The sequence below is a fragment of the Spinacia oleracea genome, chromosome 4, assembly GCF_020520425.1.
Source record: "Spinacia oleracea cultivar Varoflay chromosome 4, BTI_SOV_V1, whole genome shotgun sequence".
Taxonomy (NCBI): Eukaryota; Viridiplantae; Streptophyta; class Magnoliopsida; order Caryophyllales; family Amaranthaceae; genus Spinacia; species Spinacia oleracea.
In genome coordinates this window covers 172,963,311-172,986,138 of record NC_079490.1, presented here as the reverse complement: position 1 = coordinate 172,986,138, position 22,828 = coordinate 172,963,311, and the positions used below count along the sequence as shown (strand labels likewise).

The 22,828-nt window shown below is 35.1% G+C and overlaps 1 protein-coding gene and 1 long non-coding RNA gene across 13 annotated transcripts in view; one reads left to right on the top strand and one right to left on the bottom strand.

Annotated features, from left to right (window-relative positions):
- LOC110802501 (wax ester synthase/diacylglycerol acyltransferase 10-like) overlaps positions 1-19,409 on the top strand; it is a 25,867-nt gene extending 6,458 nt beyond the window's left edge. For 2 of the 12 annotated variants that reach the window (XR_008932385.1, XR_008932388.1), the window contains 3 exons: positions 1,310-1,663; positions 1,912-2,027; positions 17,728-19,395. Coding sequence is in view for 1 of the 12 variants with exons in the window: in XM_056842914.1 (XP_056698892.1) it covers positions 10,418-11,179; positions 17,728-17,829 (864 nt within the window). In the remaining 11 variants the exon portion in view is untranslated. Of the gene's footprint in view, positions 1-305; positions 884-1,309; positions 1,664-1,911; positions 2,028-2,678; positions 4,446-4,519; positions 11,180-17,727 lie in introns of those variants that run through there. The other 10 variants (XR_008932386.1, XR_008932383.1, XR_008932382.1 and 7 more) reach the window with 10 other exon arrangements.
- Positions 14,743-22,648, bottom strand: LOC110802500 (uncharacterized). Its single transcript, XR_002537199.2, has 4 exons — positions 21,689-22,648; positions 21,350-21,467; positions 17,589-17,734; positions 14,743-14,964 (listed from the first exon to the last, which is right to left on the bottom strand). It is a non-coding gene; the product is annotated as an uncharacterized lncRNA (long non-coding RNA).
- Between the last annotated feature and the right edge of the window lie 180 nt (positions 22,649-22,828).

Genomic DNA, 22,828 nt, shown 5'->3' with positions numbered 1-22,828 from the left:
CACAGGACTTACAACCATCTGGTTGTTGCAAGTTTGGATAACTTATGTTGAATTGTATTTAGTTCACTGGTAGCATATTTAAGAAAATTGAGAGATACCGCATTTTTTGTCCTTCGAGAGAAGGGTTATGGACTTCTATTTCTGCATTTACCCTATAAAGCATATGATAGTTCCATTTGTGGCTAACTTTTCTAGTTTGGGATTAAGGGAAAAGATGCCTTTATTCTGCAACCTTTTACAAGCTTCGGCGAGAAATTTGTAGCATTTTATTTGATGCAATACAAGGATTCTCGTACATGCTGCAGGTGGTTGTTGCTATTCTCTGCTATTTGATACAGGCATCATGGCCAAGTGTGCAACAGACTGCACCAGAAGACTGCACACCACCACAAAGCAAACCACAAAAGTTCAAAGCTGCAACAACCACTCAAAACGAACAAGGAGTACCTAGTCTGACTTGAACCAGCCTTATACTGCTGATCTGTGTAGTAAGCTAAACTGAAAATAATGGGACTCCTGGCATTTTGAAATTGTAACCGAAGCTTCTGCTTGCCTACTCTAAAAAATCAGCCAACATACCTTAAAGATTTTAGTTTACTTTTACATAAATTTAGTTTACCTTTATAGAGATTTAGTCTACTTTAAGATAAATAGATATTGGAGGAAATCAAGGAAGTGTTTTGGTCTTTGCTTTACTTTTATTTATTCTATTTAAAAACACTAGCATACTAGCTCAATTGGTAGATCATTGTGCAAAAGCACAAAATATGTGGGTTCGAATCCCACGTAGGTTCGTTTACTTTTGAGTTTTCTTTATTTACTTTTGAGTCTATATTGTTTACTTTCGAGTTTATATTATTTATTTCTTAGATTTTTCGAATTACTACATAATATTTCATTTTCCTTGAAGCTAGTTAAAGGGATGTTGGGTTCTTTTGGAGTTGGCATAGGGGTTGTTCAGTGAAATGACAAATGTACTATCTTTGTGCTACTGCCTATGTGATGCTCTTTACTTTTTAATTGAGTCTATTTACAATTACGGGTTCTTTATCTACTTTAAACTGAACAAAAGGTAAAATATATTGTATTCTTGTTACTTTTACTCTATTTTAAATAACACTAGCCTACTAGCTCAATAGGTCCAGCTTAGACACGGGTTCAAATCCCATGTAGCTTCATCTTTACTTTTTGTATTTATTTATTTACTTTTTGTATAAATTTATTTACTTTTAGTTTAAAGACCTTTACTTTGATCGTTGGACCTCATATAATTCTTTCTTATTCGATTACTTCTATTTTTTTTGGGTAGATAGCAACATAGATGAGGTATGGTTAAAGAATGTTATTCCGAATGCCTCGATATTCCGAATGGAACTCCTCCAGGATCATTTAGCAGCAAGAAGTCGAGTTCTACGAATAACAAACATCAGCAGGATAAGTTGGGGAAATTACCCTCAACGTCAACTTCTCCATCATTACCAAATGGCCTCTTAAATGCCAAAGAAGATCTTGATTGTCAGGCCCTAGGTATGTCTTTTTCGCCTGAACCTAATATGGTAAGGTTATCAGGGATTGAACTAGAAGTGGATAATGCTACTGGAGGAAGCGACTGCTCTCACTTTAAACCACCTTCCGCATTTAATACTGATGCAAAACGTAAATAGTAAGACTCAATTCCTTGAATATATCAGAACTTATGTATTGTCTCATAAAGAAGCACCTGTGTATAAGCATGCACACATATATAAAACAAAGAAGCCGATAACTGAATATTTGCACTCTAGTTCATCTGATACTACATTCTATTTGTATTTGATTTGATTTATCTGTCATATAAACTTTGCAGTAAACTAACATTTCTGTATGGCTAATCATATCGGCCTTATTAGCTTTGCTTAATTGATTTCCCAGAAATAGTGGAGAAGCATCTAAGTAAATGTTCTGATGCCCGAAAAATTGGTGAATGGAAAAGCGCATTGCGGGAAGGAGAGACTGCATTTTCTGCTGGAGCCGACTATTGTCCTCAGGTGAACTTTTTTTACTGTCAGTAGGTTACTGGATTATGATAAACAAAGTGCTTAAGTCCTTACATCCTTTATTTACTTTTGAATCACTTCTCTTTACTTTTACGTGGTTTGTATCTACTTTTCGATTAAATAAAAGAAAATTTATGTAATCTATTTTGGAAAAAAAGATTAAACATCCTCATAAAGGGCATAGTTATGTGTTCTCATCAACCTATGTAGGAGTTGAACCTACATCCATGTGCAATGGAACATTGCTATCCCTAGTTGAGCTAATAGGTTTCGGCTTCATATTTAAGAAAAAAATTATAATTAACCCAAGTTCCATTATCATTTAGTTTACTTTTACAAAGATTTACTTTACTTTTAGAGAGATTTAGTTTACTCTGCACAATTTAGTCACTTTATCTGTTTGGTCTGATTTGGTCAAAACACCATCTCAATTAAATTCAAAGATGCCAAATGTGAAATTTATGGAAAAAGATCATAAGAATTCATATCCACACTTACAAATGAATTACTTCTGAGCCTAATTTATTTACTTTTACCTAGTTTTGATCTACATTTAAAATAAGAGAAGGAATTGACGGTATTGCATAATTGTGTTGTTGCCTTCCTATGGACTTGAATTCATTACTAACATAAACACTATAGTACTATACAGCTGAGAACCAACGGACCAACACCGCCACTCTGAGCATACTGCTGCTGACTCAACTCCTACGCCTACAGTCATGCACCGGTCTTAAACAAACTTCAAGCCAAAAACGAAAAAGCTAAGACTAACCTACCAAGCTATAGATCCATTCAACAAAAAAACCATACCAAGAAGAACAAAACTGAACTGAACAAACAGAAGCAGCTGCAAAATCCAAAAAATTCATTGTAAACTAGTTGAACCTTCAGGCCTACATCGTCAGAGTAACTACTAACCAAACAGAAGCTCAACTGCAACTTCTTGCGCAGGTTGCAGCAGCTAACCGAAGCTCTAAACAGCAGATCAATCCCTCTAAACCAAACACAAGCATTTTCTGACTTAAACCAGCATACAAGATTCCCCAATGCTTAGTAGAAAAACATTGCAAAGAAGTTAACATTTCCAGCAGGATCTTATCATTTGCAGTTTACTTCTAAGTCTAATTTAGTTTACTTTCATCGACATTTAATCTACTTTTACATGATTTTAGTATACTTCCACACATTTTTAATCTAATTTATTTGCTTTTAGTAAACATTTTATCTAGTTGTGAAACTATACAACTACAAGAAACAGTAATATTCATTAGAGAAAAACTAAGACCCTAAAAAATGTTCCCATCATCTCTCAAAATTAGAACAAAAATCGAGCTCCAAAATTCTGGAAAAAAATAGCTAAAAATATGCCACAAACAAAGGAAAATTTGGTAATATTAATCCAACCTTTTGCCGATTTTCTTTTATTAAGCCCACCTACGACATATTTTTTAATAATCTCACCTTTACCACCCAACGTCTTTTATTGGGCCCAACACGTCATAAACCTATTGTCAGCGGTAATATATCCCTACGTGGAAGTACTCTCTCTAGATGTATTCAGTCATCATCATCAATTCATCACCATCTCGATGATTTTTTCACCAGTTATCGGTCACTTAAGCCCAATAAAAGTCGTTGGGTAGTAAAGGTGGGATTATTAAAAAATATGTCGTAGGTGGGATTAATAAAAGAAAACCGGCCAAAGGTTGGATTAATATTACCAAATTTTCCACAAACAAATTGATTGGGACGAATTGTTTAATAGCTTTGAAATTTAGCCAAGAAAACTTAAGAAATTGGGATTAATACCTAATTTAAAGCTTAAATATGTAATTGCAGCTAGAAAATTTAGAATAAATGTCAGTGAATTTGACTTTGCGAAAGATTGTGCGATATTGTACAATTAACCCCCCTAATTCAACTAAATTCACATCGTTTTACCTCAATCTTGGAGAAATTTTTCAGCAAATTAATCAAATTGTGCAAGAAACGTGCGAACATGTAACAAATTCTTGATAAACAATCGAATTCGAACAAAAGTTGATTAAAAAAATGCCAGAAAATTTTAATTTGTGACAGATTCGAGTGTAATTGATACTAAAATTGAGAAATTGTACCTGATTTTCGACCAAATTTACAGAATGTAGAAAACAAATCCAAGCATTTAGGGCCGCAAAGAGAGATTGGGTTGTTTTTGTTGAAGAGAGAGAAAGAGTTTCGGTGTTTTTGGGAAAAGTTAGAGAAAATGTCAGAAAACAATATAATGGCGCGATATCACTGATGCGAAAATGTAATCCAATCCGTCCATCCTGAATTAATCTTACAGTTGTGATAGGTTCTCATTATAGGAGAGGTTCTCATAGTAAAGGAGGTTCTCACCAGAACCTGTTCCTATATATATATATATATATATATATATATATATATATATATATATATATATATATATATATATATATATATATATATATATATATATAGAGGAAGGCTCTCGTGAGAACACTTACTTACGGTGAGAACACTTACTTACGGTGAGAACACTTCCTTACGGTGAGAACACTTTCTATAATGGCATTATCGTAATTTTTATAAACAAATACCCAATTTGATTATTATTTCCCCATATTTTTTTTCATATTTTCGGTGCTCTTTCTCTCTCTTCAATTCCTCTCTCTCTTCCGTTTTGGAACACCACCACCATCCGGCGATTTTCAGTCGTAGCCACCACCGCATTCGGCCATTGCAGCTCTACCTCCGACCGTTGCCTCTCGATAATCGTCGCTCGCCGGTCGTTATTTCATTATTTCTGGTGCTCATCATCTCTCTTCAATTCCTCTCTCTCTCTTTTTCGAACACCACCAACTTTTAGCCACGCCTCTCGCTGCCGCCGCCGCCACCGCTGCTCCCTCTCGCCGGTGGTTGTGGTTCGCGAATCAGGTAAACACAATTTTCAGTTCAGCAATTCTCATTCGATCCTTCGAAATCGAAATCGAGTTTAATCCGCTCTCTTCTCGATCTGTTTGGTTAACCTGATTCAAATAATTAGAAATTAAAATCTATTTCAAAAATTAGAAATTAAAATCGATTTCAAAAATTAAAAATTAAAATCGATTTGAATCGATTTCTCAATTCCAAAATTAAAATCGATTTTCAGGAGTTTCAATCTCGCCGGTCGCCGGTCGTAGCAAGTCGGCGCCGCTCATACCTCACCGGCGACGTTGACGTCTCCTCCTTCCTCCTCCAATTCCTCAATTTATCCGAATTCATGTTTTAAATTAATCCGAAATTTATCCGGATTCATGTTCTAAATTTCAATATTTATCCGGATTCATGTTCTACATTCCAATTCCAATTCCTCAAATCAGAATGATGTTCTAAATTTATACGGCGACTCAGTCGAATGAGGGTGGAGTGGCGGTGAAGATGGAGGTAGATGTTGAGGAGAGAGACAGAGAGACGACTGTGAGGGAGTTTGGAGAGCTGTAGTAAAGTTTGGAGAGGTTTATGAGCTGGAAATTAAACAGGAATGGAATTGGAGAAGTAGAGGATATAGTTGGCTAAAGAATTGGAGCTTTAGAGTCAGATTAGAACATGCTTGAATTAATTTAGAACACGAGCTTAAATTTTTAGAACATGTATATATGTTTATGTGTTGACTAGGTTCTCATGTTCTAAATTTAGAACATGCTTGAATGGATTTAAAACATGCTTGAATAAGTTTAGAACATGCTTGAATAAATTTTAAATACAATGAATAAAGTTAGAACATGCTGAAAGTTTGAATAAATTTAAAACTTGCTTGAATAAATTTAGAACATGTTTGAATGGATTTAGAACAAGCTTGAATAAATTTAGAACGTGGTTGAATAAATTTAGAACATGCTTGAATAAATTTAGAACATCGTTGAGTAAATTTAGAACATGCTTGAATAAATTTAGAACATGCTTGAATAAATTTATAACATGCTTGAATAAATTTAGAACGTGGTTGAATAAATTTAGAACTTGGTTGAACAAATTTAGAACATCGTTGAATAAATTTAGAACATGCTTGAATAAATTTAGAACATGCTTGAATAAATTTAGAACGTGCTTGAATAAATTTAGAACATGAGCTTACAAAATTTAGAACATGGTTGAATAATTTTAGAACATGCTTGAATTAATCTAGAACATGAGGTTAAAAATTTAGAATATGGTTGAATAATTTTAGAACATGCTTGAATTAATCTAGAACATGAGGTTAAAAATTTAGAAAATGGTTGAATAAAATTAAAACATGCTTGAATAAATTTAGAACATGGATGAACCAATTTAGAATATGGTTAAATAAGCTTAGAACATGGTTGAATAAATTTAGAACATTAGTTTGAAAATTTAGAACATGCTTGAATAAATTTAGAACATGAGCTTACAAATTTAGAACATGGTTGAATAATTTTAGAACATGCTTGAATTAATCTAGAACATGAGGTTAAAAATTTAGAACATGGTTGAATAATTTTAGAACATGCTTGAATTAATGTAGAACACGAGGTTAAAAATTTAGAACATGGTTGAATACAATTAAAACATGCTTGAATAAATTTAGAACATGGCTGAACCAATTTAGAATATGGTTAAATAAGTTTAGAACATGGTTGAATAATTTAGAACATGAGTTTGAAAATTTAGAACATTGTTAAACAAATATTGAACATAGAGAGTGTAAAAGTGTTCTCACCATAAGAAGTGTTCTTACATAAGGAGGTGTTCTCACCGGATCCCTCCCCTATATATAGAAAGGCTCCCGTAAGAACACTTCTTACGGTGAGAACACTTCTTATGGTAAGAACACTCTCTAAACCGTAGGATGAAATCAAATCTAACCGCCCAAATTTAATACGAGAGTAAGGGCATGTTCGTAATTTCAGGCAACCCCCTTCTTCTTCCTCGTCGGCATTTTCTCTCTCTCTAAACTCTTCCTGCTCTCCACTCCTCACAACTTTCTCTCTCTTCTCTCTTCAATGGCGGGTGATTTTGCCCCAAAATTTCCCGGCGATTGCTTCTCGTCGCCGCCACCAACATCCGACCATTGCCGTTGCTCACCTCTCTCCGTCGTTGCTCACCTCACTCCGCCGCCGCTGTTCGCCTTTCGCCGTCGCCGGTCGAAGCAATTCAAACGCCGCAATTCATTCGCCGCCGGTCGCAGCAATCCAATCACATCAATTCAATCGCCGCCGCTACTCGGAGCAATTTAATCGCCTCAAATATCAATCGCAATTCATCCAGTAAGAATACCTTCCTCATCGCGATCGATTATCCGGTAAGAACACCGGCCTTCCTCCTTTAATTCATCAATCGGTTAATTATCAAATCTCAATCGCAAATTCTTAATAGGCATTTTCGATTTGTTATTCGAATAAAATCTTACCAAATAGTTTTAGCAAATTTGAACCAAAGATCGTCGTGTTCCTGGTGGTTACGATTAGTACTACAGATCAGTGTTGGTGATTTGCCGGTGTTGCTGGTGGCCGCGAATCTGATCCGTGAATTAGTTTTGGTGATTTCTCGTGATTCGCTAGTGTAGTTGGTGATTTCTCATGATTCGCCGGTCTGTGGTGGTGCTGAGCGAGGCAGCGAATCCTAGCTCTTCCGAACCAGCAGTGGTGGCGGCAACGGCGGAGTCAGAAGCACAATCATGAACCTTTTTTTTATTTTCAGTTTAAAATTAGACATAATTATCAAAATTTATTCACTCGTATTTTTTATCAATTTCTGAATATTTGCAATAAATTTAGAACATGTTTGAATAAATTTATAACATGCTTAAATAAATTTATAACACACTTTAATGGATTTAGAACATTGTTCAATAAATTTAGAACATGCTTGAATAAATTTAGAACACGCATGAATAAATTTAGAAATGCTTGAATAAATTTCGAAACATGATTGAATAAAGTTAGAACATGTTTGGATACATTTAGAAAGCTTGAATAAATTTATAACGTGCTTAATAATTTTAGAACATGCTTTGAATGAATTTAGAATGTGAGCTTAAAATTTTAGAACATGTATATATGTATATGTGTGGACTAGGTTCTCATGTTCTAAATTTAGAACATTGTTGAATAAATTTAGAACATGCTTGAATAAATTTAGAACATGGTTGAACAAATTGAAAACATCGTTGAATAAATTTGGAACATGCTTGAGTAAATTTAGAACATGAACTTGAAAATTTAGAACATGGTTGAATAATTTTACAACATGCTTGGAACATGAGCTTGAAAATTTAGAACATGCTTGAATAAATTTAGAACATGCTTGAATAAATTTAGAGCATGGTGAAAAAATTCGGAATATCGTTGAATAAATTTAGAACATGTTTGAATTAATTTAGAACATGAATTTGAAAATTTAGAACAAGGTTGAATAAATTTAGAACATGCTTGAATAAATTTAGAACATGGTTGAATAAATTTATAACATGTTTAAAACTTTTGAACATGCTTGAATTAATTTAGAACATGAGCTTGAAATTTTAGAACATGTATATATGTATATGTGTTGACTAGGTTCTCATGTTCTAAATTTAGAATATTGTTTAATAAATTTAGAACATGGTTGAACGAATTTAGAACATGCTTGAATAAATTTAGAACATGAGATTTAAAATTTAGAACACGATTGCATAAGTTTAGGACATGCTTGAATTAATTTAGAACATGTGCCTAAAAATTTGGAACATGGTTGAATAAAATTAATAAATTTAGAACATGGTTGAACAAATTTAGAACATCGTTGAATAAATTTAAAACATGAGCTTGAAAATTTAGAACATTGTTGAACAAATTTAGAACATAGTTGAACAAATTTTTAACATGGTTGAACAAATTTTGAACATGTTTAAACAAATATAGAACATGGAGAGTGTAAAAGTGTTCTTACCGTAAGAAGTGTTCTTACCTAAGGAGGTGTTCTTACCGATAAAGGAAAATTTCCCCAAGTTACATAAAATATCTAATTGTCTAACCGGTTAATTTCGATAAATAATACACCCTCTGTTTTTTTTTGTTAGGTTACACTTTAAGTTTTGTTGTCAAAGTTTGAAAACTTTGACTTTTCTCATTATTACAAGTACGGAAATATTATGTTTGTGAATTGCGATATTGTTGGATACTTATCAATATGCATTTTTAAATTATCAACTTTAAAAAAAAATAAGAAAAAATCATACATGAATGTTATTAAATTTATTAGTGGTCAAATTAATCTATGTTTTGAGGACCGTGAAAAACAAAGTCTAATCAACGCAAATAAAATAGAGAGATTATTTGATTGCCTAACATACTAATCTATACTACTCCGTACATATTAAAAAGTGTTTATAATCAGTTCATCTGCCGCGTGGCTCTCTCCCTCGTTTAAAGGGTCGTCTTATCTGATGCATTTACATACACATATACAATAAAAAAGAATACAAGTAGAAATATTGTTTATACAAGACTTGAACCCTTGACCTCAAATTTCAAACAATAAAAACTTATCCCCAAGCTATAAATCATATAGAAAAGGTCTTGCACGCACAAGGTGTACAATAAATTTATTGTACACCAGAATAACTTTTACCCAGTGTAACTCCCTGACCTCTATTTCAAGTAATTAAGATGCGGTATTTTCCTAATTCGGTCAGGACATTACCTGCCGTAACTAACATTCCATCATGAGGCAATAATAACATGTCATGTAGTTTATGATAGGCTTCTATGGGTAGTTATTTGCGCCTGGCTTGGTACCGCTTCTATCGTAGATCCAACACATGCCCCGGTCGAGGTATGTAGTGTCTTCAGCAGACGAATTTCGCTCAAGAGGCCAACCCGCAAGTGCAAGCCAAGGGGGCATGCAGGCGAGAGGGACCTAATGAGCGAGCGATTGGGTTTGGGACGGGTGTACTACTAGCAAAAGTGCCGAGTGGACAACATTCGAAGCGTATGCACCCCCCGGTTGGCGATGGGTATCCTTAGTCCCAACTCCCAAGATGAAACACCAAGGGAGCCAAGATTCGTTATGCGGTTCTGTCCGTTCACATTAATATGCTGATTTTCAGGTCGTCCCAACTTGATTGGGAAATAAACGCGGGGTAAGATCGTTCCACCCTTCGGCTATTTTGATTACCTACAAGCACGAGTATTTCCTTCACTATCCCCAGTGAAGTCGCCACTGTGAGGGGGTCGAAAAAGCACGAGGCTAATGCGTGACCTCGTCCCTCGTGGGTGTGACATTGCTAACCCTCTAATCTCTATATAAAAGACAAGCAACACCACACACCTTCCTAGTCTCATGTTTAGCTAACTCCTATACACCATCTAAAACATCATATCCAATTGTTAACAATGGATAACCTAGAAGGAAACCATATATCAGCCGAGCCTTCGACTCCGATAACCCGAATAAGCATCCACCCTAAGCACAACCATGTAATCCACTGTGTCTTAGGGTTCAAAAATCCCATCGACATCACTGCCCTTAAAGACGAATTATCCAACTCCGTTATGATTAAAATCCCAAGGTTCTCTAGCCTCCTAGTTGTCAACCCACAAAATGGAACAGAACACTGGGAAAAAACCCATATTAACCTAGATGACCATATCTTCATCCATCAAGATGATGACCATGGTTATGGCAATGATGATGATGCCATCAACTCTTACTTGGCTGACATGGCCATCTCACCACCCATGAACTTGGATAAGCCATTATGGGAGCTACACATCATGCATGAACACAAGTGTATGATATTTAGAGCTCACCATGCTGTGGCTGATGGTATGGGGTTGATGTCATTGCTATGGACCATGGGTAGCTCATCAATTAAGGACCATCATCATCATGATGCCATGGGCATGTCAAATAAAAAAGACAATGCTTTTAAGAAGAAAAGGAGCTTAACAAAAATAGGGTTATGGGAAGGATTAATGTTTATTTGGTTTAGCCTGATTTTTGTGTTAAGGTTTATAATAAGGTGTATGTGGGTGAAAGATGAAGGGGGTGTGATTAGTGGAATTGAAGGGGTGGAGTTTTGGCCAAGGAAGCTCACTATTGCAAGGTTTCTAATTAGTGATATGAAGACCATCAAAAATGCCATCCCAAATGCGGTAAGTCTCGAATTAAACATACTAGTATACTTATATAGATGTGAAAAGTCAAAACAACACTAACCCTCTTTCTTAATAGATGTGTTATTTTGTGTCGTATGACCCATTTAATTAATCGTGTGTGTAGGAAATCCTTTGATACTAACCCTCTTTTTTATGTTCGGTTTGTATGTCGTGTTGTCGTGTTTGTTTAATAAACTTGATTCCATATAAAGGCTTATCACTAAATATATTAAACGATTGGTTGTTTTTCTTCGACGGATTAAGTAGTGTCATTTCTGTGTTGGGAATCTCAACACTAACACGACCCATTTAAATGAATCCTTTGTTGGAAGTTCTTTATGTATGTTAAAAAAAAAAAAAAAAAAACTAAAAAAGAGAGTGAGAAAATGAGGATCCTTTTATCCCGGATAGAAAGAAGTTCAAGAGCATTTTCACTTTATGGAAGTGGTTGGGAGTTTGGGACTTGCGAATATATCTTGTTTGAGTAAGTGGAAGGGAGGTCTTGGTGTACACACACAAGCGTGACGACATGAGGTTGTTTTTTCGTATATCAGATGTGACAAATAGCTAAAAGACAAAAAAAGAAGTACCATTCATGTTTAAAAAAGTATCATTCTGTAAAAAAAAGTATCATTTTTGTTTAAATAAGTACTATTTAATTTCTTTTTTGTCCTTTTTTCCTATTTTGTCTTTTGTTCTGATATGTATTTACCCATACATATCTAATATGCGCAAATACTTCCTCGTGACGACATACCTGGCCGACACGGCCTCAAGGAATGTGATTCTTGGGTAGTTTGTGGCTCTACCTTTCTTTTGGCACCAACTGTTGGAAATTGATTAAGACTTAATCACCCATTATTCTCTCCTCGTAAACCCCCCCCCCCCCCCCCCCCCCCCCCCCCTCCCCCCTTCCTTTTATTGTTGCAATTCTCAAGCCTGACTGTATTATCTCCCTTTCAGATCAGCCAAAAACACCTCAAAAAAAATGTTCATACACACTCATCTACTCTCACGAAATAATTTTCTGTTTTTGGACAAATATAATGTACTCCATTCCGGTTTGTGAGTAGGGATGGCAATGGGTCCAAGACCCGATCCAGATCCAGTTGGACCCGGTCCATTTTTAAGGGTCTGGGTCCAAAAAAATTAGACCCTGTGGATCTGGGGCGGATCTGGGTCTTTGTTCAATGGGGCGGGTCTGGGTCCGGGTCCAAGAATTAAAGATCCAGATCCGGTCCAGATCCGATCCACAGACCCATATATATAATTTTTTAAAAAAAAATATTAAAATTTAAATATAATTCAATCTTTACGTGCTAAACTTTATTAAGTTCTTATGATACTAAACTATTTAAAAATTGTTTGACGTGACATATACATAATAATATTAGAAACTTTAAATACTTATTGTATTAGAGGGCTAATATGATTTTTTTTCATAAACAAAATTAACGAATATTCCATATTTAGTGGTTTTATTAAAGCAACGTTACGTTTACATACAAAAAATGGGAGAAAAAATTACGTAATATAAGAAAAATGAGGGACAAATTTTTTTTTGAAAAGAAATACGCTTAGACCCATTTAGGATCCAGATCCGACCCTAGACCCATTAGACCCAGTGGATCTGGGTCTGGATCTGATTTTTTTGGACCCAGCGGATCTGGGTCGGATCTGGATCCACCTCTTAAAAAGCGGGTCTGGGTCTGGATCTTGTCGGACCCGGTCCAGATCCGACCCATTGCCATCCCTATTTGTGAGTGCATACAAGTTCCAAAGCTGTGGTTATCTTAGAGGGCGACTGCTTGATGCCTACTGCAAGAGGGTAACACGGAATTAATCATCTTTTAGGTTATTATATCAATATGACACGACAATGTTCATTTGGTTCGTCACTAGAACGAGATAAGTTTGTTCTATTGTTTTAATACGTGACAAATTTGTCGTGCTATGTTTACCTGTTTAATTAAACGTGTCTTCCCCTTAACAATAATTAATTAACTTGCTTTTTTCATCCGATTCGTGTCATATTCTCATATCGTGTCAGATTTTTCGAGCTCAATTTCAAGTTCATAATATCTCATTCCCACTTGCCAACTAAACATCACACCAATCTACCATATGTGCAAAGTACTTCCCGACAAGGATGAAAGCACACATCATTTTAATGTAACAAAACAAAGTGTTACTCATGGTCCTGGAAACAGTGGTAACTGGTAGTACCGTGTAAGTGGCAAGTTGGTGTCACGTTTTGGCCTTATCAACCTTTGTTTTCTCTCTACCTACGACCACTGGGTTTGTTTACCTTGGATACAAATCATACAATAAGGTTTGTTTTAGAGTAAGACGTGTTATAATGATAACATGTTATTGATGTAATTGAAAACTAAAATATTTAACTTATATAACCAATTATACATGTTACAAAAAAGATAGGAAAATCTTAATATTATAAATTATTATAAATACAATAAATATTTTTTTTTTGTATCGACTACCTTATTTACATATTTTCATAGTAAAAATATTGCATTAATAGTAAAGATATTTTGATGACATGACCTACGTGGCGCTTATATGTATCGACTATATTTTTCCACGATTTTTGTCCTTTCTCTATATTCTGGAGTATTTTCTTAATATTTATCCTCTTTCTCTATTTACTCCATATTACCGATTCACAAACTAAAGTTAATGTGTCACGGTCCGAATGTTTTGACACCGGATCCGTGCGGCGCACTCATGCCTATTGGCGGCAAGGATGCGAGCCTTGTGCGGAATGAGTGTCTTGTGACTCATAGGGGCACGAGTAAGCGTCTGATTCTGAAGGGCACTCTTGCCTATTGGCGACAAGAGTGAGGGTCGAGGGTCGAACGGGGCACTTGTGTGCGCACAGCAGGCACAAGCGGGACCGTCGACGAGAGTGTATCTGTAACACCCCAAATTCACTAGAGGAAAAAACTTGATAAGTTGCTCTTAAAAGTGGCTTATAAGTTGCCCTTCGTAAACCAACATAAGTTGGTGGAGTTGGTGGGAAACTCACCTTGTGACTTGGAGGTCACAAGTTCGAGCCCCATCAACTGTGAAAATGCTTGGGAGTGACTCAAGCGATGACCTGCGGAGCTGGACAGGTTCACCTGTGCTAGGTGCTGGTTCAGTTAGGGTCCCTTCTTCTTACCTATTAAAAAAAAAAAAAAAGTTGCCTTTCGTAAGTGCCACCAATGGGGGGTCACTTTTGTAAAATTATCAAAAGTTGCCCTTAACAAGGGCAACTTATAATCTTATAAGGTGCCTTTGTTGCAAACAAGGGCACCTTATGTGAAACTTATAAGTTGCCCTTGTTGCAAACAAGGGCGCCTTATGTGAAACTTATAAGTTGCCCTTGTTGCAAACAAGGGCACCTTATAAGCTGCACATAAGTTTCTCTTGTTGCAAACAAGGGCAACTTTTGAGTTTTTTTGTTTTTTTTAAAAAAAAAAAAAAATCTGCAATATAATTCCTAATATTCTGCAATATAATTTCTGTTTCATCAAACATCAGCTTGACATTCTCAAAAATGATATAAATTTCAAATTTCCAATAATATAACCGAATTAATTCAAATGTAATTAATTAAATCGATAAATAACAAAATAATGTAGGAGTCACGAATAACTACAAGCCTTCTCTATTTATTACACTGAGGGTAGTTCACAATCGTTGAATTAAGTAACCCACTTGTCTCGAACTTCATCCAACTCCATCTTGGTAAAGGGACCCTCCTTTGGAGTTTTGAAAACCTTTAAATGAACACCGTATATGCAAACCAATAAATTAAATTAAGTTTCATATGCGAAAACAAAAATTATATTGGTCGCGAAAACAATTATATTGGCCAAAAATGACATTTTTGAACCCAACTACCAACAAACGAACCTCTTTCCACATTCTAACTCTTTTTCATGATTTATAAGATTAGTCAGATGATTATAAGACTCATTTCAAGTTCGTTATGCACGCCTATTGGTCATTTGGATCGATAAAGGTCATTTATGGCCAAAAATGGCATTTTCGATCCCAACTACGAACAAACGAACGTATATCCACATTCTAAACCTTTTTCATGAATTAGATGATTAGTTATATGATTATAATACTCATTTCAAGTTCGTTATGCACGCCTATGGTTCATTTGGGTCGATATAGGTCATTTATGGTCAAAAATGGCATTTTCGATCCCCTCTACCAACAAACAAACCTATATCCATATTCTAAATGTTTTTCATGATTCTTATTATTAGTTATATGTTTATGAAACTCATTTCAAGTTCGTTATGCACGCCTAAGGGTCATTTGGGTCGATATAGGTCATTTATGGCCAAAAATGGCATTTTCGATCCCAACTACCAACAAACGAACCTATTTCCATATTCTAAACGGTTTTTTATGATTCATATGATTAGCTACTCCCTCCGTCCCGGAATACTTGACCTGTTTTCCTTATCGGGCCGTCCCTTAATACTTGACCTGTTTCTAAAAATGGAAATACTCTAACAATATAATATTATTTCTCACTCCATCCCTATTAACCCACCTACCCCCTACTCCATACAAAAACTAATTAAAAATTCAACACCTACTCTCATTTCCCACTAACTACATTAATAATACCCCACTATCAACTACTACCTATTAAATTAAATAAGTCAATTCAAATCCCTTAAACTCTGTGCCGGTCAAATAGGATCGAGTATTCCGGGACGGAGGGAGTATATGATTATAAGACTCATTTCAAGTTCGTTATGCACGTCTATGGTTCATTTGGGTCGATATAGGTCATTTATGGTCAAAAATGGCATTTTCGATCCCAATTACCAACAAACAAACCTATATCCATATTCTAAATGTTTTCATGATTCTTATGATTAATCATATTATTATAAGACTCATTTCAACTTCGTTATGCACGCCTAAGGGTCATTTGGGTCGATATAGGTAATTTATGGCCAAAAATGGCATTTTCGATCCCAACTACCAACAAACAAACTTATATTCAAATTATAAACCTTTTTAATGATTAATATGATTAGTTAAATGTTTATGAAACTCATTTCAAGTTCGTTATGCACGCCTAAAGGTCATTTGGGTCGATATAGGTCATTTAAGGCCAAAAATGGCATTTTCAATCCCAACTACCAACAAACAAACCTATATCCATATTCTAAATGTTTTTCATGATTCTTATTATTATTATTTATATGTTTATGAAACTCATTTCAAGTTCGTTATGCACGTCTATGGTTCATTTGGGTCGATATAGGTCATTTATGGTCAAAAATGGCATTTTCGATCCCAATTACCAACAAACAAACCTATATCCATATTCTAAATGTTTTCATGATTCTTATGATTAATCATATTATTATAAGACTCATTTCAACTTCGTTATGCACGCCTAAGGGTCATTTGGGTCGATATAGGTCATTTTTGGCCAAAATTGCATTTTCGATCCCAACTACCAACAAATGAACCTATTTCCATATTCTAAACATTTTTCATGATTCATATGATTAGTTATATGTTTATAAAACTCATTTCAAGTTCGTTATGCACGCCTATGGGTCATTTTGGTCGATATAGGTCATTTATAGCCAAAAATGGCATTTTCGATCCCAACTACCAACAAACGAACTTATATCCACATTCTAAACATTTTTCATGATTTATATGATTAGTTATATGATTATGAGACTCATTTCAAGTTCGTTATGCAAACCTATGGGTCATTTGGGTCGATATAGGTCATTTATGGTCAAAAATGGCATTTTCGATTCCAATTACCAACAAACGAACCTATTTCCATATTCTAAACGTTTTTCATGATTCATATAATTAGTTATATGATTATAAGACTCATTTCAAGTTCGTTATGCACGTCTATAAGTCATTTGGGTCGATATAAGTCATTTATGGCTAATAATGGCATTTTCGATGAGAATGAGGATTGGCAACCTAATACTAAGTGAATTAAACATGAAAAGCGTTTAGAATTCCTATTTTGGTTCATCAATTGAGACTTGGGAGCGAAAACCACTATTTTAGTCAAAATATGACATATCGTGTATGTGAAAATATGATCTCGGTTTTCTGTGACCTATAGAAAGTCAGTTTTAGAAGTATTGAGATTTTATTTCAAATATTTGACTGATTTTGTGTATGGCTAATGATGAAATTAAAATAAATAAATAAGAAATTGTAGCTAAAACGTGTTTTTGAAAGTTAAATAAATTGTCCACCAACTTTAATCTTCACATATTCTTAGCAGCTAGCTCAAAGTAGCCAAAAAAAGGGTTTGAAAGTCTATGGGAAAATATAAATCATAGAAAATAAATGACAAACCCACATAGACATACAGAATACACACCTTTAGATTTAAAGCGTTCATTTCCTTGCTGCGAACCACAAGACAAAAACTCATGTTTGTCCCATGCTTTCTTTTCCTATCTTTCCTCCCATAACTAGTATCCACGTTTCACAATTTGATTATTATTCACGGTACCTAGGGTGTTCCTGCATCAAGTAAAAGATACAAAATGTGGCGGTTAGAACATTCTCACAAGTGCAGCAACCAGCAACAAAAAATACAGCAGCAACAACAACAATAATCAAGCAGCAGCAACAACAACAACAATAATCAAGCAGCAGCAACAACAATAATCCAGCAGGCAGCAACATTGCACTAGTGCAGCAGCAGGGTAGCAGCAGATCAGTCAGCAGCATATCAGTTCATGCAGATCAGTCAGCAGCAGATCAGATCATGCAGATCAGTCAGCAGCAGATCAGATCAGTCAGCAGCAGATCATTCGGCAACAGATCATGCAGATCATTCAGATCAGATCACGCAGATCAGTCAGCAACAGATCATGCAGATCATTCAGCAACAGATCATGCAGATCATTCAGCAACAGATCAGTCAGCGCAGATCAGTTAACGCAGATTAGTGCAAATCAGCCTCAGATCAGTCAACCCATAAATAAAAAAATAAAATTTTGTCGTACCATACAACCCACCCACACAATCACTCCATGGAAAAGATAACTATAACATTTTTGCCAAAACGCCTAGCTAGCAGATAAGTTGCACGTAAACTAACAAGTTTTGTTACAAGAACAGAAATGAAATTGATACATACACAATTACTAATAATCTACATTATTCTAATTAACCGCAGTACGAGTACATGTTTTTACAGCAATAAGGTCTATAAGTCCATAACCTAGGAAAACAGCGCAACAACTATTAAACCAGTAAAGCACATCTAAATAGCAAACAACACCAACTAACGAAACCAAATTCCAATCATCAGTTCCAAATGCCGTGAAAATCAAACATCAAGTAGCAACCACAATAAATCAAACAATTCAGATTTAAGCATTAATAAATTATCCTAGAAAATTTGCAGATTAAGATTGAATTCAACGTGCAAATCGAGCAATAATTGTTGAATGTGTGATCTCACTCAAGAACTCAAAAACCACCTAATCACGTGCAAATCGTGCGTGTTCCTAGAAAAAGCCTCTAGGTATCCACCCTATTTTTCTAGTTTCTATACTTCACAATCGAGAACTCTGATGGAAATGAGCTAGGGTTATTAGAGGAGAAACACCAAAACAAGGCGATAATGGGTCAAACATTATTGGTCTCTGCACTTGATCTGAAAGTTCTTGTTTAGTTCTCAGCTCCATCAAACTTTTCTTGAAACGACATTCTCAACTACCAACATAAGTTAATTTTTGGTTGTTAATTAACTTATACTCCTACTTGATGCAAATAAGCAAGTTGGGTGATTCCATGTTGTTCAAAATTTCGGATTATTCGACAAGAAGAAACACCTACTATGTTAAACATGTTAAATTAATGTCTATATCTTGATATTGAAAACCCTGTAAACTACTTTCGTATACACTGCTAATTTCAGACAGCTAAATTTACACATGCTGCTAATTTCTTCTACAGAGAGGAGTTATTATCGTGGATAATACCCACAAACCAAATAAGAAGCAACCAATTTACCCTAGACGTGTAAAAAAGTTGGTAATTATCTACTGATGCTATAACATAAAGCATATCTTTTTGCAAATGGAAACTGGGGATGCAGAAGATAAGTTTGGAATCTGGAAAAATGTGGCTTTAAAATTACGGAGTACAAAAAGTACTGATTAAAGAATAGCTCGAAGCCAGTAATAGAGATAAACATGGAGTAGGAATTTAGTTTACTGACATAATAACAGCTAAAACAATCTCTTTCTTCATGTAAGTTTTGTGCCTTGGCCAAAGGCACATATGAAGACGGAAGTAAGAAGAACTAGCTAGGGTACGTTGCTATCCACTCAGCAAGGCCAGCAGTTTCTATAGGTTTTTTTTTTCGTTTCAAGAGATAGATTTAAATATCCGCATTCTTGGGTTAGAAAATGAGCTTCTGTAAAAACAGGGAAGGAACATGTACTAAATCCCCTTGCTTAGAAGAATGAACCTTAGACTCGTCTCCCTTTCAAAAGATAAGTAGAAATTAAGGGTAACTATGGGTAGATCTAAAGTTCCAAAAGACAAAAATAACCTAGTGGTAAAAATCAGTAATCTAAAGGGAGGTGTCCCTAAGTTGGCCAAAAATTTATGATAAGATGTGTTTATGAAATGGGGGTAACATGAAAACTACAAAGGTTTTATGCACTTGAGCAGAAAGAGTAATATACTCCATTACTCTATACCTGACAAATTCTTATACTCCGTTGAATCGTTGATGACAATTATGGCATTCCAATTGGTAAAACTTCAGGCCATCAATTCACATATCACTAAAGTTTAAACCAACAAAGAAGTCCTGAAAAACTTGAAACTCCTGATCCATTTCCCAAACGCCAAATAACACAAAGTGCTTCCATGAAAACTTAGGTCTTAGTCTCTTAGCAAAAACAAGGAATACTACTGGACAACAGCACAAAACGAGAGTGATATAAATAGGGATATTTCTCATTATCCTACTCTGAGAAAAATCGCAAAGGGATCTCAACTATTCTGAAGCCAGCAATGCAATACCCCTCACTTTGTGTGGTTAGGCAATCTTTTGCCAGGGAAACTGTATAAGAATAACATCAAAGATTGACCCATGGTACATTGACTAGGGATTCATCTTTTCCCGGGGTATATACTCCTACCAAATGCAAATTCATTACTTGTTGAATAATCAATTCCCCCAACAAGAAGATTTACTACTTGAAAGTCAAGTCAATAATCCAATCTACTTCAAGTTCAATGAAGGGAACAAGTTCTGGATAGCAGTTACTTTGCTGATTATATAGCCAAAAATTCACTTCCCTATATGATCCTGTTCAGCTAGCACACTATCCACAATGCCATCAATCAATGGAACCTCTGCATTGGGTGGTTGCGTGTTGTTTGAAGACTTTGAGAATCACATGTACTAAGACGCCAGATCTTATAGAAAAACACACTAATTTAGTCTCACTCAATCTTTAATTAGCACACTTTCAATCATTTATTCATAACCGAGTGCATATATCTTACCCCTCATACAGTCACTCATACGTCAAGCACTAGCTCCCAACTCCACTTGATCAATGGAAACCTCGCTCTGGGAGGCTGTGTTGTTGTTTAATGAAACATGTTATAACACACATATATGGAAATACACACTCAGTGCACACTTGATTAGCTAACGCACAATCAACCACAGCATGGTACCCATAAATCTAAGTATCTAACCCCTGTAATATAGTATCTCCATCTAGAGGCAATTGTTTCCAACATAGTAGTATATGCATAGAACAATCAAATGACATCCATAACACATGAAATAAGCTAAAAAAATTCAAGATATACCGAAAACAAACCATCAATAGAGCACAACTCAAGAAACTAGTAACTAGAACTTTTCATTCCATGTATATATCCTGAGCAATAACAAAAATGTCATGGTTACAAATCTAACAAAATAATGTTCCTGCAACCAACATTCCCTCATTCAAACAACCACATTAACACTAAAATAATCGAAATTTCATCACCTCAAATATTGTGTACAAATTAAATCATCTCAAGCAAGTAAAAAATAAGAAGAAAGAAACACATTAAGCTTCTAATCCCTAATACTAAACTAGTACTCACCCCGAGCTCGTTGCATTATTGTATTTGCTACTTTAGTAGCCCCTAATCAGGATTCCTTGATCTCCTTTAAGAGCTTCTCCTGTAGTTATTGCTCACATCCTCTAGAAGCAGCAAGCTCCTACCCATCAAACAGAAACAAGATAGCAATTCACATTGAAAAATCAAAAGAAATCCAAATTATTGAAACTTACAATTCTCTAAGCGAGAGAAATTTAAGGAAAACTAAAATAGGAATCAATACTCGTATATATTAGCGAAATTCCCCATATTACCCAAATTTAACTTCCAAGAACTTTGAGCAAAAATAAGTTCCCAGAGTAATTTAAATTGAAAACTTACCTCATACAAGTTGATATTCTGAATAATATTTAGGGAGAGATTGAAGAATGTGTTTTATCAACACCGATATCACTTCCTGGAAATATAACAAAGAAGAATTCAGATCAGATGACAAACTTCAGAGCAATTCAAAACGAAAAATAAAAAAGAAACTGCCAACAAATTATCAGCAAAATTCGATTAAGATCAACTTAAAGTGCAAACAATTATTAAAATTGCAATTGATACTCGAAAAAGAAAATCTTGAGAGAAATTCATACCGAAATTTTACCAAAGAGATTCATATGGGGAAAACTCATACAAGCACCACATTGTAACAAAACTGAATAACATCAGCAAATTAAGCAAAACTCAAAAAATCGATCTAAATAACATCAAAAACAAAAAATCAAACCCTAAAATGACCCGAATTAGTTTAACATAGGTTTTTCCCCATTTCATGAAGAAGGATTTCCTCCGTTGTAGATTTTTATTTTAAATTGCAGTTTGTAAATTAACAGAACCAACTAAATTTTCATCAAATTAACAACTAAAAGGAAGAACAATAAATCACCAACAATTCAGCAATTAAATAAGCGAATCTTCTTAGGTACTCAACGAGTTACATAAACCTTGAAAATATACACAGATTTTCAATTTTCACTTTCGAAATCCCACCAACAAAGTGCGAGACCGTCGATGAAAATCGATTCTTGAAGCAGCAGCGACAATGGCGGCAGTTGAGGAAAGCAAAGGCGACGGACTGAAGAAATTGGAATATCTCTCCCTCGTTTCAAAGGTATGCTCCGAACTTGAAACGCATAGTCGGAGTCGGCGACAAACTACTCGCCGAATTCATCACTGATTTGAGGAAAAACGGTGCAGAAGAAGAGTAGTGCGCGGGAGCTGCAAGAACAAAGGGGAGCACGAGCACCAGCAACAAAGGGGAAGTAGATAGAAAACACAAAAGATGCGCTTCCCAGGAATTAGGAGGGGAGAGTTTTATTTATTTATTTTTGTTTTAATTTTTGTCACTCAAAAGATGCCCTTGTTAAATAAGGGCAACTTTTAACTAGCCACTTTTGATATTTTTTTCCCTAGTGATTTCTCTTTTTTTAAAACCAACATTTATTTGAATAAAACCAGCATGGAGAGAAACTT